Source organism: Marmota flaviventris, chromosome 13 (assembly GCF_047511675.1).
Source record: "Marmota flaviventris isolate mMarFla1 chromosome 13, mMarFla1.hap1, whole genome shotgun sequence".
Lineage (NCBI taxonomy): Eukaryota > Metazoa > Chordata > Mammalia > Rodentia > Sciuridae > Marmota > Marmota flaviventris.
Window position 1 is genome coordinate 34,581,165 of NC_092510.1, and position 15,044 is coordinate 34,596,208.

The 15,044-nt window shown below is 33.1% G+C and overlaps 1 protein-coding gene across 3 annotated transcripts in view; it reads left to right on the plus strand.

Moving 5' to 3' along the window:
- Positions 1 to 11,248, plus strand: part of Ptar1 (protein prenyltransferase alpha subunit repeat containing 1) — a 46,781-nt gene extending 35,533 nt beyond the window's left edge. Inside the window, exons 6-8 of one of the 3 annotated variants that reach the window (XM_027940128.2) lie at positions 6,430 to 6,734; positions 8,701 to 8,735; positions 8,817 to 11,248. In XM_027940128.2, the coding sequence (XP_027795929.2) occupies positions 6,430 to 6,734; positions 8,701 to 8,735; positions 8,817 to 9,043 (567 nt within the window). In that variant the 3' untranslated portion in view covers positions 9,044 to 11,248. Of the gene's footprint in view, positions 1 to 6,429; positions 6,735 to 8,700 lie in introns of all 3 variants that reach the window. The other 2 variants (XM_027940129.2, XM_027940127.2) reach the window with 2 other exon arrangements.
- Positions 11,249 to 15,044: the final 3,796 nt, after the last annotated feature.

Consider the following 15,044-nt stretch of genomic DNA (forward strand, 5'->3'; position numbering starts at 1 on the left):
TCTCATAACCTAATTTCAGTTTTAAAATGAGGAGGTGGAGGTTTCCAGAGAATTTTAATAGTTTAGAGTTAGCCACAGTTGTACCATATATTATTCATCACTGAAATCCAGGTATCACTTGTGCTCCTTTTTATATATTACAGCATCTAAATTTTTCCCTCCTTTTTTTTCTTATGGCTTTTTAATGCCATAAGAATCTCGAGTACTTATCTCCTTCTTCTTACATCTCCCTTTGCATGTTCTCATTCCCTATTTTATTTCCTAGCCAGAGATTCTTCCAGAACAAATAAGAGATTTTTTACTTTAAGGAGATTTTAAGCTAACAGTTTTGGAAGAGAATCCCTTTTCTTTTCAGTTTATATGGCTATGAGTTTCAGGAGTGGAGTCCACCTGCTGGAGTAGAAAAAAGATCAAAACTTAGACTCCCATCAGCCTGAGTCCAAATTCTGCCCTTACCAGCTATATATAGGAAAGTGAGGCTTTAATGTTTTTACTTTTGAAATGAGGAGTCTACTCTCTGCCTCTGGGTTATTTTGAGAATTATTGCCTGAATTAATTTGTGGAAAGTACTGGGCATCTCAGAGAGGTTTACTAAATTTTAGTTTTTTAAATCTGCTCTCCCATGAATAAAAAATTTAGGTAAAATTGGCTATCAGTTTGCTTGATCAATTCAGTGTAATTTATTCATGAAAAAGTGCCAACCCCCCTTCCCCATCATTCCCAGCCACTCTCCTGTGTACTGATTGAGATAGTAAAGACAAGAACTTTCTATCAAAAAATTGAAACTGGTTGAGGAAGCAAATCAACACTTACAAAGCAGCATGTACTTGAAGGGACTGGGGGAATCTCAGGATACATGTAAGAACAGAGAAATGGCTCTTCGTCTAGGTCTTTGGAAACAGCTGAGGCTGGAAGCATGCATAAAAGTTCTTTGATGTGTTGTTAGTGTTACGAAGTGCTTTAGAGCTGTTTATCTCAACTCCACAGTTTGATAATGGGGAGAGTAGGAGTGGAGGATAGAGCGGAGGTTTGTGGGTCCAGTTTGGGTCCAGACTCCAGGTGAGCTTAGAGGTCTTTGGAAACACTCCCGCCCGCCATGTTGTAGACCTTTTCAAGTAGCGTTTCATAAAATCAGGAATAAGGGACCAAGACACAATTTTTGTTACTTGAGACCATCATATGTTAAAGATGACAGCTTATTAGTGGACTCTGGCTGAGCTGCCTGGATTTACTCATAGGCTCACATGTTGTCAGCCTTCCTTGACCTACCTTGGGAGGTGTGGGAGCCTGCCGTTCTTCCTGTCACTGCCACCACTGCAGCATCTTTTGTTCTCATTGTTTTCAGAAAAGAGTGCTGAGTTTTCAAAATCCCTTTTCTGTTGTTACAAGCCATTGGACCCAGCTAGGATAACATGTTCTGCTATGCTTTGTCTACTAGAGGAAGCAATATCAAAAGTATTAGTAATCTAGAGCAACTTAAAATACATGAAAATAAACTGGCATTTTTTTAATTAGAAAATTGAAAATGACTTTTTAAAGTGCTAGTATCCTGTATGATATGAGTATGAAAATAAACATTGTAAAATTGTTATCTTAAACAGTCCTGCTTCCAGGAATTCATCATAAAGAAATAATAGGGATGTGGTATTGTGTAATGATAAAAGGTTACATTCTGTGTTCATGCAGGCTAACTTGCATCCTGACTCTACCTCCAGTTTGCTCTGTAACCTTGAGGAAGTTAGACTGTCTTTTAACTTTTGGCTTCCTTTTCCTGTCTCATCCACTGATGCACATTGAATGGACAGATTCACATGAAGTGGCTCTTACTAAGAGCCCAATAAACATTGGCCATTATATTAAATATAAAGGTCTGATATATAAAAGTAGCATTTATAATGGTTAAAAACTTGAAAAACTAATTCTCCAAAATTGAGGGACTAGGTACATTACAGTTTATCACAGATTAGAATATTTTATTGCTCCTAAACATAGTACTTAGATAATTATATAAAGATAGATATTCATAATAGATTAAGGTCATAAGCTAAATATGTGGGGCACTTCATATAATTTTAATCTATTAAGCATTGAATGAGATAATAAACACTTGTAAGTGTTTGGAACATTTGTATGATCAGAATCTGCAAAGCAGATTATCGAGTGTCAGACACTAGGAAGGAGAGACTAGGGGAATGACTCATTGCTAATACGAATGGGATTTTTTGGTTTGGTTTGGTTTGGGGTTTGCTTTGGGGGATGTGATGAAAATGGTTTACATTAGATAGTGGTGACAGCTGTACAACTCCAAGTATACTAAAAACCACTGATTTATTTTTTAACTTAAAAAATTGACTTCAGAGTTCATTAGAAAGAATAAATCTTAAGAAATAAATTGTTGAATAAAAGAAGAACACTATACCATCAGATGTTTAAATGTTTAAATAATTAAAATATGGTACTATTTCAGAAACTCAGTAATGGAAAGGATACCAAGCCCAGAAACAAATCCCATTGCATACTATGTACAGATTTCATCGATGATGACTATGGCATTTCTCTTAATTAAAGAGTCTTTATCCAGTTTGTTGATAAAAACTTACTTTGTAGAAAATAATTGGGTTTTTACCTCATACTACATAAGCTATGTGCAAGTGAACCAGGCAAATACTTCATGATATCACTTGTATGTGGAATTTTAAAAAGTTGAACTCATAGAAACAAAAAAGTAGAGTGATAGTTGTAGGAGTTGGGGTGGGGAAAAGAATAGGGAGTTGCTGGTCAAAGGTACAAAGTTTCAGTTAGGATAAATAAGTTTTGGAGATAATATATTTAAAAATTGCTAATAATAGGTCTTTAGTGTTCTAACCATGACAAATATGTGAGGTGATAGATAAGTTAATTAGCTTGATCATGGTAGTCATTTCACAGTACATACATAAAACATTATGTTGTACACCATAAATATATAACAGTTTTTATTTGCCAGCTGTATCTCAGTAAACCTGGTGGTGGAAAAGGATTAAAAAATTAATTGCAATAAGATATTGACCAAAAAAAGTGACAAATTGAGACTTAATATCTGTTTAATATATAAATATCTCAGAAAACTGTAAAACATGACTATTACAAATATAAAGTTAGGTAACTCATAAATAAAGAGAATTAGGCAAAATAGGTATTTCATAAAGAAGAATCAAAGGGAAAATAAGCATACAAAAATATTTAGCCTTTATGATAACTAAAGAAATGTAAGCTAAAATGAAACTTTTTTTTTACTAAGTTAGTGAAGATTAAAGTATTGATGAAAAATTTAGGATATAGGCATTAATGTTCTTCAAATAGAAATATAAATTATATAGCCTTTTTAGAGGGTACTTTGACATTATATATTAGTGTATTATTAATACTATATAGTATTAATAATACACAATATATTAGTATATATCATATATATTATAATAACTATTACACGGTTGTTCTCTGTTCCAGCTAGTATACTTGTAGAAATTTATCCTAAATAATTAGATATGCACATGGATTTATATATAAGATTGGTACTCATGTAAGAGTAGAAATAAATAAGGGAATAGTTAAATTGTGCTGATCTTTAGGGTAAACATTATGCAAGAGTTAAAATTGTTATAGAATAGTATTTAATGTCATGAGAAGTGGAATAAACTCAGTACAAAATAATATCCTGAGTTTGTGTTAAAAATAAAATTTAAGAATGGTGTGACTGATTTGTTAACAACCAGAGACATGAAAAACTGTGCTCTGTATTTGTACTATGAATTGAAATGATTCTGCTGTCATGTATAACAAATTAGAATAAATAAATAAATCTTAAAAATAAATAAATAAATAAACTCTTTGAGTGATAATGAACTGCAGTCGATTTCCATGCATGTATGAGTTTGTTAGGATGAACCCAACTACTATATGTAACCGTTAACTCTTTTTTTAAAAAAAAAAAAACCTCTTTGTAAAAGCGTTGAATAGGGAAAAAAAACCTGAAAGATTGGTTATATATCAAAGTTTTAAGAGTAGTAATTTATGGCCCATAGGATAATAGGTAATTTTTTTAAAAATAATTTTTATTATTTAAATTTTCTATAATAATCATTATCAATTTTATAATTAGAATGAAAACCATTGTTAAAAAATTTACAAGATTGATAACATTTGTATTTTCTGTAATCTTTCATTTTAAAACTGTTATTCCTCTAATTCATAGCCCTACTTTAGTTTTATTTTATTTACTTACTCATTTTTTTAATGTGGAGGTTAGAAAAGAATATGTGCATTTAAGGTTTATCATATAAAGGCATTCATTTTGTCAGTATCTTAGATTTAATCCATATGTTTATATGTCTTCAAGATCTTTTAAAAGTAGTTCATTTATTTTTGGTTATTGCCTTTATACCATTTCTTCTGATAAGAAAATGACCCAATGTTCTCATTAAAGTCTGTTCTTTGGATTAATAATGCATCCTTATATATCTTAAGGAAAAGAATATGGTAGGTTTTTTTTTTTTTTTCCTTAAACAGTGTAAGGTTGTTTTTTGTTTGTTTGTTTTTGTTTTTAAGAAATTAATCTTGGGGCTGGGGTTGTAGCTCAGTGGGAGAACACTTTTCTAGTATGTGTGAGGCACAGGGTTTGATTCTCAGCACTGCATATAAATAAACTAATAAAGGTCCATTGACAACTAAAAAAATTTTTTTTAAATATTAAATCTTTTTGAAAACTTTTTATATATGGTATTTTTGCCTCAAAATCAAACAGTTGCATTTTTTAACATAGAAATATTCTATAAGAAATGATCTAAAGGATTTTCATGAAGTGGAGTACTCTTTTCAATCCATATTAAGATGCCAGGCTAAAAAGTAAAAAGCTGCTGTGTTTTAGCTTAATGTCCTACAGACTGATTCTTCAAAAAAATGTAATGACCTTAAAATTAATTTTCCTGGTAGAAGTTCATCTGGTACTATTTCTGCTTACTTTTTGAAATAAAAAATATCTTGTTTCTCAGAGACTCGCCAGCTATCACCTCTGTAATAAATTTAGATGGTGATTAATAAACTCATTAGAGCTTAGAGAAAATATTTAAAACACATCATTGATAAACCATGAATGTCCTACTTGGAAGTAATCTTACTCCTTTGTACTTGTCATCTCTTTTATTAAATTGTTCATTCATTCATTCATAAAATATTTATATATCCACTCTGATGACAGTGGGTATGAGGTAATGGACATATCAATTAGAAATGAATAAGCATCTTACAGAGTTTAAAAACAAATAAAGCACCTTCAGAATTTAGTGTGAATGAAGACATGCAAAGAATTTTTTAATGTGCATGCTGGGTTATAAAAGTACTTTGGAAGTTCAGAACAGGGAAAGATTTCTTGTAGGGAAGAAAGGGATGTGTGAGGAGTGGAGAAGAGAACATAGTACAGGAGAAGGTATTTGCTGGGGACCTATGACAAACAGATAAAGTCATCGTTTGGCATCGTGCTGTTTCTATTATTTACTGTTGACAAGTGTATATCTGGTGTTCTTTAGCTGGTCTAAAAATCCCCTGATGGATTGTGGTAGGCCCTTGATAATTCTGTTCATTGCTCAAAATTCTTGGACTACCTGTTCAAGACAGTGCCAAAACTTACTTTCCTTTTCTTTCTTGTACCCACCCTGCCCTGCCCCACAAATGCTGCTTTGGTTTCTGTCATTCTTTAATTTACAAGGTTGGTAATACAAAGATTTGAACATTTTACTGCTGGATTTTATTTATTAATTCACTTTAAAACCTCATTTATCATTGATGGCGAGTTGGAAACAAAAATAGTCATGAGCCCTTACAAAATCCTATATTCATGCATCATGGTTTTGTACTAAGCTCTTAGAATTAAGTAGTGAACAAAACAGTTATACTGTTTGCCTTCATGACACTTATAGATAATAGAAAAACAGATAATTATATTTAATCTATAATTGAACAGATATAGTATATTTTCATGTTAGATATAATGCATATTAAATAAAATAAAGTTTAATCAAATTAACCTGCATTTATATTTTCCTTCTATATTAACATTACTTGTAAGTGACTGTCTTAATGTTTGACATTATTTTAAAATTTGGCTTTTCTCTCCATGTGCCCATCAGAATGTGAATAGTCAAGGTCAAGGGAAAGAAAGACAGGTCTTTTGGTTCTGTGGTTTTAAAACAAATTCCTGTAACTTTATAAGGGAAGAGAGAAACCAGCATGCATTAAACTTCTAAACGACAGCACTGTGTAGACAAGGTGTACAAAATATTGGTGAGAATGGTATTGTTTAAAAAAAAAATCAAAGAGAAATTAGAGGTGCTAATAGAGAAGTAAAATCCTTAGAAAATTCCTCTTCTCACTTTTCTTTTTTCTTCCTTCAAGATTCTTCTTGATGAACTATCTTCTACTAAACATTGGGCATCCATGCATGTTTCAGACCACAGTGGATTTCACTACCGCCAGTTTTTGTTAAAATCTTTGATGAGTCAAACTGTGACAGACAGTTCTGTATTGGAGAAAAACACTTTGAGAAATGAACCAGCCCTAGTTCTTCCAAAAGATGAAGAAGCAGCTGCTTCAACAGAGGAACCAAGGATAAATCTTCCTCATCTCCTAGAAGAAGAAGTGGAATTCAGCACAGATCTTATTGATTCCTACCCAGGACATGAAACCCTTTGGTGTCATAGGTAAGAGAAGAGAAAAACCCATTTCCTACATGAAATTGGCATGTCTTGATGAGAGCTGCAGAAGGTGTTAAATCTGACTTCTGCCTGTTTAGGTATTCATAGGCATCTGATTTTGGAGCTTTGCCTATGTGAGTAAGAAAGGGTTTATGTTACCATATCATTATTATTAACATGAAGTTTCTGGTGCAGTTTTTTGCCTATGGCTTAGGACAGTAGTAGTCAGCCTTTACTTTGCAACAGAATAATCTGTGTTACTTCCAAAATAAAAGGAAAATAAGACAAATAGAAGTTTGTGGACTCCCTCTTTGGAGACCGTGATATTTAGCATATCTGAGATGGAATTTTGTTATTTTTTTTGCCATTAATATGCCTAAACAAATACAAAATAGAACAAAAACCTTCAATATCAAAACAATCTCAAGTCCCAATCTACGTTCTCTTGAAAACGTAGAATAAGGGTGTCTTAATTTTAAGAGGAAAAAAGAATTTTCAGCTGGGCTTGATGGTGCATGCCCGCAATCACAGTGAATCAGGAGGCTGAGGTATAAGGATCACAAGCTCAAGGCTTGTTTTGTTGTTTAAACCCTGTGATTTTTTTTTTTTAATCAATTTTGATGCATAGTCAGAGTTGAAACTATTGATTAAACCCTGAGGGGAAAAAAGTAAGTTTTATTATTTTTTTACCCTAATGATCTACAAAATTAACGAAGTGTAATATCTTGATGCTTTTTGTTTATTTAAATTTTAAAAAATTTAAAGAATTTCTCTTGGGATACAGAGAAAGACTAGTAGAAAGGTGTGAAACAGAATATAAGACTTGCTTGTGTTAGTCAGGAGGTAGGTTTTTAAAAGTTGGCATATTAATAAAATTACTGAGATCTGCCCTTACTCTTGTCCAGTCTAGTTTTAGGCTGTTTGAGGAGATGGACACCTGCTAGTCTATGCTCAACCTACTCAGAAGACAATCTCTCCTTTTTGGCACATTCATGAATAGAGAATTATCTTTTACTTATGTGTTTGGTACTAGGAAATGAGCCCCTTGCCTCTGAGCCACATCCCCAGCGCCTTTTTTCTTTCCTTCCCTGCCCCTTCCCCTGCCCCTGCCCCTGCCCCTGCCCCTTCCCCTGCCCCTGCCCCTGCCCCTGCCCCTTCCCTTCCCTTTCCTTTCCTAGTTCTCACTAATTTGTTGAGATATAACAACTTAGAAGCCATGTAGTTTATCGTATTGTCTACCAGAAATGTCCCCCTTACACCAAATCAGTGTTTGGAGATTAGCAACAGGGATTTCATTTTGACAAATAGTTCCAGGTGATTTTTTAAGGACACAAGAACTGCTCTTCTTAGAGGAAGAACAGAAACTGTATCTTTTAAAGTGTTTTTCTCAGAATTCAGCACAGATCCACTATATATGGATGTTGAAGACTAGTGATGGATTTACAAGATAGGTCAGTTGATTTCTAGATCATAAGACCAACTGCAACAGATGTGTTCTTTTAATTAAAAGGATTGGATAAAGGCTATGGACTAAGCCTCTGAATGAACCCTTTAATTCCCCATTTCTAGAATCTCTTGTCTTCCAAGATATCAACGAGATTAGTTTTTTATTTGGTTATATATAATATTGATATTATATAAAACAGATATTGATTGAACTAAGACATTTCTATTTTCATGTTAAAGTAATAACTTCAAGTTGTCATCATTCAGTAAATGCTTATTGAAAAAACTTTTAATAGTGTTCTTTCTCACAAAACAAACAAGTAATCTGCAATATTTGTCCAAATACCCAGACTTCATGTCAACTATTTTTCCTAATTCCTAATTCCTCTGTTTATCTTTGGGTTATGAAGTGGGCCACAAACTCAGCACGTATACATGTTGATATGATCACAATTTTTTTCCCCTGAAAAGCTTAACTTTGCCATGAGATTTTCTTTATTCTCTTCCTCCCTCTCCCCCATCATAGGCGGCATGTTTTCTACCTTCAACATCACTTAAATGGTAAGTTTCCTCACAGCATGACCCAGCTGCCACCTGCAGACAGTCCTGGAGAGACTTTGAGTGATTTGCACCTCATCCCAGCAGATCCTCGGCTGTCTCAGGCAATGGAAGTAGATGGATTGAATGACTCAAGCAAGCAAGGCTATTCCCAAGAAACCAAACGCCTGAAGCGGACCCCAGCTCCAGATTCTTTGGGCCTAGAAATGGAGCACAGGTTCATTGATCAAGTATTGTCCACTTGCCGGAACATAGAGCAAGCCAGGTATGCCAAAGCATACAGGAAATGGCTGGTCACTCTGAGTCAATGAAAGTGGATTAATCCTGTAAGGTTCCCCTTTTAGTGCAATATTGCTTTCCTTTCTTATTGACATAGTTGCATGAACTGTTTGCTATTATTGGCTAATGTGTTCCTCATCTTTAGGTTAAAAGTCCATAGGAAACCTTACATTTTATTTATTTTATTAAGAACTGGCATTCCTTTGGGGATACAGTAATTGTGTAGCTCCTTACTAAAAAATGAGTCTTAAATTTTTTCTTTTTAACTCCTCATCCTTTATATTTCTATACATGGGGTTTTCACTCAGTTCTTATAATTGGGTCACATATACATCCACCCACCTCATTTTGATTGCTATATAGGCAAATTTTTTAAATCAAAATTTTTTGTTGTAGTTCAGCTTAGAAACATTAATACAGATGCAGAAGAACTTAATTTATTTTCAGAATCAAATGGCTAGATGTTTGGATATGTGAAAAATATAAATCAGTTCTTTTTCTAGCATGTTCTACTCAAAAGTATAGACTAAATGTAACCAAAGTATTGAAATTTATATTAAAAAAATGCTTCCAATGTAATCCATTTTTAAATGATTATTTAAAAACAGAATCTAATTTAAGAGTTTATGTAAGTGTAGTACTGGAAAATTATTTTTATTACTAGCTTTGATAGGTTGTTTTTTACCTCATATTTGGTATATGCCAAAACAGTCATATCAGCCCTGATAAAATAAATTTTTTAAAAACCCAGAATGCCATTTTTAGTTATTACTACTTTTTCTTTTCCAAAATCATTCATGAAAAATGGGAGAAATATACATACAAATGTATTCATAGAAACTCCTTTTTAAAAAATTAAGTTATTGAGATTATACTGGATAAACTACAAAATTTTGTGGACTATGAAAAGTTTACTGGCAAAAGCCAGGAGGAAAGAATAGTTCAGGAGATTAATTCTTCAGTTTTTATTTAAAAACAAAACAGAACACTTTGATACAGGATTTTATCAGGGATGAGGTACCAAAGTATCTACATTAATGCTGTATCTTAATTTTCACTAACAAGGGCTGAGTTTTTCAGGTTGATGAAGTGGGACTAGGGAAAGAGTCAGCTAATGTCTACTTTCTTATTATATTTTCTCCTTTGTAAATGGTATGTATTTCTTTTTTCTGTATACTGTTTTCTTTATTTCACCACTCCATTCCATATTTTTTTGTCATTTTGACTTGTGTATAATTTTCCTCAAATTTCAGGAATGCCTACTGAAGATTTTATGTTCTCTATTTCTGTGAATTTCATTCCCATCTAAATACACACACACACACACGAAATATGAATAGAAACTGCCCCTCTAAAAGTTTCTCAAATGATGAAGCTGTTTCTTATCCTACGTGTATACAAATGTGAGTAATAGTTATAGAAATAAGTATGACCACCATGCTTTGCCTCTTCTCCTTTTTACTTGCTTAGTAATCTGTAAGGTGGGGAGAAAGATGTAGGGAAAGGCAAACCTCTCCTGTCTCAATCTTGTGAATAGCCAGGACTTGAGGTAGAAGTACTATTTTAAGGGAAATGGAATAGGTCCTTTATTTGGGCATCATGGTTTTGTTGCGCGGTGAACTGTCAAATTGAATGATATACTTGTAAGAACACCAGGAAAATTATTTAGCCTGGCCCCAGTAGACAGATGTTGCTCTTATCTCTTGGGGCAAAAATTACCATTTTTTATACTTTATATAATTTTTAGGAGAGAAAATAATTGCCATAATGAACTTAATCCCATGGCCCTTTGTGTACAGAGCTTATTTTGAATCAGATACCTCAAGGTCTATGTAGATTTCAATGGATAAAACTCATTAGATTTATGATTTTCAACTCCTGCAGGGGTTGAGTAGAAACTACACAGAGATGACATGGGAGGTTCAGCACATTCCAGTAATACATGTTGCCAAATTCTGGACTACTCAGTATCACTGTTATCTCAAGCATAATTTTTAGTATCCTAAGTAATAGGGCTTCTTTGATGTGAGTGCAACTACTTTGATGTGAATACACATCAGGACATGAGTATAGATAATATCCTGAGAACATTAGTTAAACTTACCTTACACTCAGTATCTTGGTCATCTTTGTTGTTAACTGCTCAAACCCACCACTTTCTGAAGCCATGTAGTGTTTTAATATACCTTGGTCTTCTTTTCTTTAATAAAGTTTTAAATAGAGAATGAGAATACAAACATCCAAAGGATACTGTCAGTATGTGACTTTTGTATGCTACTTTATTTTAAATTTGCATTTTTCAAGTGTTCATTCACAGGAAAACTTAGAATTGCCCTATATGATTATTTTTGTTGTGCCGCCCCCCCCCCCCCCCAAAAGTGCTTGACATTTAAACTGACTAGCATAATATGTCTTTGCCTAAATGAGCTCATGCAGTAGAAAAAGTATGTCTGTTTTCAGGGGCTTGTTAGCCTTATTTTTCTTCAAATATGTCATTGTTTAAAAGGGGAAGATAGTTTAGATTTGACGTGTTTCATCACATTTTCACCGAAAGAGTAATAGTTCATCATCCTGTGGGTCAAGAATACTACTGACAAGCAAAAGGCAGTAGGTAACTAACACCATAACACTCTTCACCCTGCCTTTTTAATGTAGACTTATTTCAGTAATATAGTATTTCCAGACTCTACTGTGTGTGCCTTGCTCATTGTGAGGGCTCACTGACTACTTATTAAATGAATGATTGATTAACTGAAGAAGGGAAAAGATTGGTCATGAGTGATGGATAGAGTGATGATTGAGAAATTAATTGTTTGCGAATAATACTTAGGGAGAGCTGTTGCATATAGAAAAAGTTAATTTAAATTTATTTTCTTCATTACTTTGTTTAAACTCATTAAATTCAAGCCAAGAAATGCAGCTCTAGAATTATCAGTGAGCTATACCTTAATCTACATTAAACATTTATAGAAACCCACTTGCATTAAGGATACTACTTTCTGTTTACTTATTTAAGGACACATACACAAAGCTTGAACCATTTGAGAACAGCTGAAGAAATTCTTTGATTTCAATGACTTGTTTATTGTATCTTCATGAATAGTTGTTTTATGCTTCTCCTTTTTTCCCCATTAATTTGAACTGTGAATCTTTTAGTTATTTCCTAAATCTGTATAGTTGTTTTTTAAGCTTAAGGATCTGATAAATATTAATATCTACTATTATTTCTTTAGAAACTCCAGGCCCAGACTTTCAGTCACACTTCTTAATTCTTCTAGTACAGTTCTAATTTAAATTGAGAGCTTCATTAATTTCTTTCTTTCTTTTTTTTTTTTAAGCAGTGCTAGGCTAGGGATCATACTCCACTTTATTAATAATTAGTAGGATTAAATGTATACAGGTTGTCACTAAAGAACACTTAGATATTCAAATAAGGAGTTTGGTGACATGTGGAAACAAAAGTTTTTGGATTTTTATGCAGCAGTCTATAAGAAAGCATATATATTTGTGTGGTTTTGATATGTTCAGTTCATACCAGTTTGTACTTGGTGAATGAGTATATGTGTAAAAAGAACTTGTAATATTGCTGCAAACATAATTATAATTTTCTCTCATATAGCATCACATGGTCTATGACATGGGCTAAATGCAATTTAGGAGTAGAACTACCACTTGCTATACAACAATCTCTACCTTAGCACCCCTGAATTATAGAAGATGCTGAAGATCTAGTTGCAAAAGAAAGTAGCACATGACTGGGGGGGCAGTGTAAAAAGCTGTTTTAAGTTTACTGTTATTTTTTTACTAGAAAATTATATTTTAAAACTAAGATATTTAAAGTATGCTAAAATTTTTGAACAACATTATAACAACTTAATCTTTTGTCTTTTGAATGAATTCCTCAAACAGACCTGCAAACTCTAGCATTCTATGTGCTGCTGCCTCCCTATGCTGTGTAATGATCTCCTATTTATTTGAGATCTGTGTTGAGGCACTGGAAAGTTTAGGCAAATTCAGTATCATAAAGGCAGAGAGCAAGAAAAATCAACCCTAAGAATTCTACTTTCTGTCACACAGTGTCTTTTTAAAAACAACTGTACATACTGTGTTAATTTGAGTGCCTTTCTTACTTGGGGTTGGAGCAGGATCATGTTACTTTAAACTCTAATATTTAGATAGAAAACAAGGACATAAAACAGCTGAATATGACTCATGATTTTATTTATTCCCTTTGTTAGACCTGGTCCTATCTTATCCTTTGATGAGATACTGATACAAGAAAGTAGAGTCCTTTATTTCTATTTCATTAGTTCTCTTTTTTCCCCCCAAATCCATATTCAATTTTTTTTTTTTTTCATTTTGTGGTGTTGGGGATTGAACCCAGGGCCTTGTGCATGCAAGGCAAGCACTGTACCAACTGAGCTATGTCCTCAGCCCCCATTAGTTCTCATTTTTAAGCACCCTATAAAGAATTAGTTCTTTCTGCAAAGCAACTAACATTTTGGGGATTACATGCATTGCATTCAGAGGTTTACGTGTGCACAATTTGAGACAGCCTGAAATCTGTGCAGACTGAGTCCAAAGGGAAGCTGGAACCCCTCCCTAAAATAAATGCCAGATGATTGTCCTAAATGAATCCTCTGCCTTACTCTAAGGACCTTCTTTCCCATCCACGTTCAGGCCTAATGTAGGATAGTTGAAGGGGAAAAGTAGGATTTTTTTTTTTTTTTTTTTTTTTTTTTTTTTTTTTTTTTGTCACATATAAGAAGAAAGGAAGGAAATTCTAAGATGAAATTTAAAATGTGTCATTTATATATTTGTTTTTGGGAGTAGGAATTTCACATTTCATGATAGCAAATAATTCCTCATAATTTCAGAAAAATATATAATTAAGCTTTCAAAGTGCTTTATAGAGAATTTTTCAATAATATATTCTATAGGCAGCAGTATGCTATGTTCAGAGTAGAGTCAGAAAACCAGTGTATCCATTGTGGATCTGGGATCAGAAGGAAATCTCAGGCTCCCAACTTAAGACTTCTCTACTCTTACCAGGCCATGTTAACACTGTAAAACCAAACTCTCTGTTGAAAAAACAAAACAAAAAACCCACCAAACCAGCTTAGTCTGCTGGTAAAACATGCTTCCAAGAATATTAGCTATATGTAGTTTGGACTTTCTGGATAATAATATCCATAAAGCTAACTCTGATTTTTCTTATATTAGTCTATTGTTGATCCTCAGGGCATAGAAGATTTAGTTCAATTTAGGATATACTTTTTTTATTCAGTGGCAAATAAAAAAGGATAAATATATTACTAGCTCTTAAAGGTTTAGTATATATAGTATTTTTTATAAATCACTACCAATGCAATAGCTAGTAGATGCTCTGTGACTGCCTCAATTCATCTCTCTGCTTTAGTTCCTGTGGCTGTGTTATGAACATTTTTTTATATATGTCTTCTGTAGAAATGATTTCTGAATTATATTTTCATGTTTGAGGAGGTGGGGGAGACTATTTTGCATTAACTGACATCATTCTCAATTTTTAGAAATTCTGTTGAGGAAAATGATTACTGTTGGCTTTCAAAACCATGACTACTTTGCTCTCTGAGACATCTGTTTCCCTGAGAATGTTTTATGTGCAGAACCTATGCATGTTCAATACATTGCATAATACCTAAAATGTTATGGGAATTCAATAAGGGAATTCAATAATTGGTAAAGGCTCGAGCGGTAAAACTAGCTCATAGCAGTCTTATTGTCCACATTGTTAGCTTTTGGTAAAATACACCAGTTTTCATGAATACATAATCATATTCAAATATATAAGATAAATATAACAGTTGTACACCATTGCAAGTGAGGTTTAGATACTTTTGAGATTATCTATGTGTGTATACAGATGTACATGTATATGAAGGATTTGCAGCTTGAATTTATATGGTGGCTTTTACAAAGAATTTTATCCAAAGAATTGTTATTTTTATATTTGCTTAAATGCTACTATTTCAGGCACTTTTTAAAATTAGACCA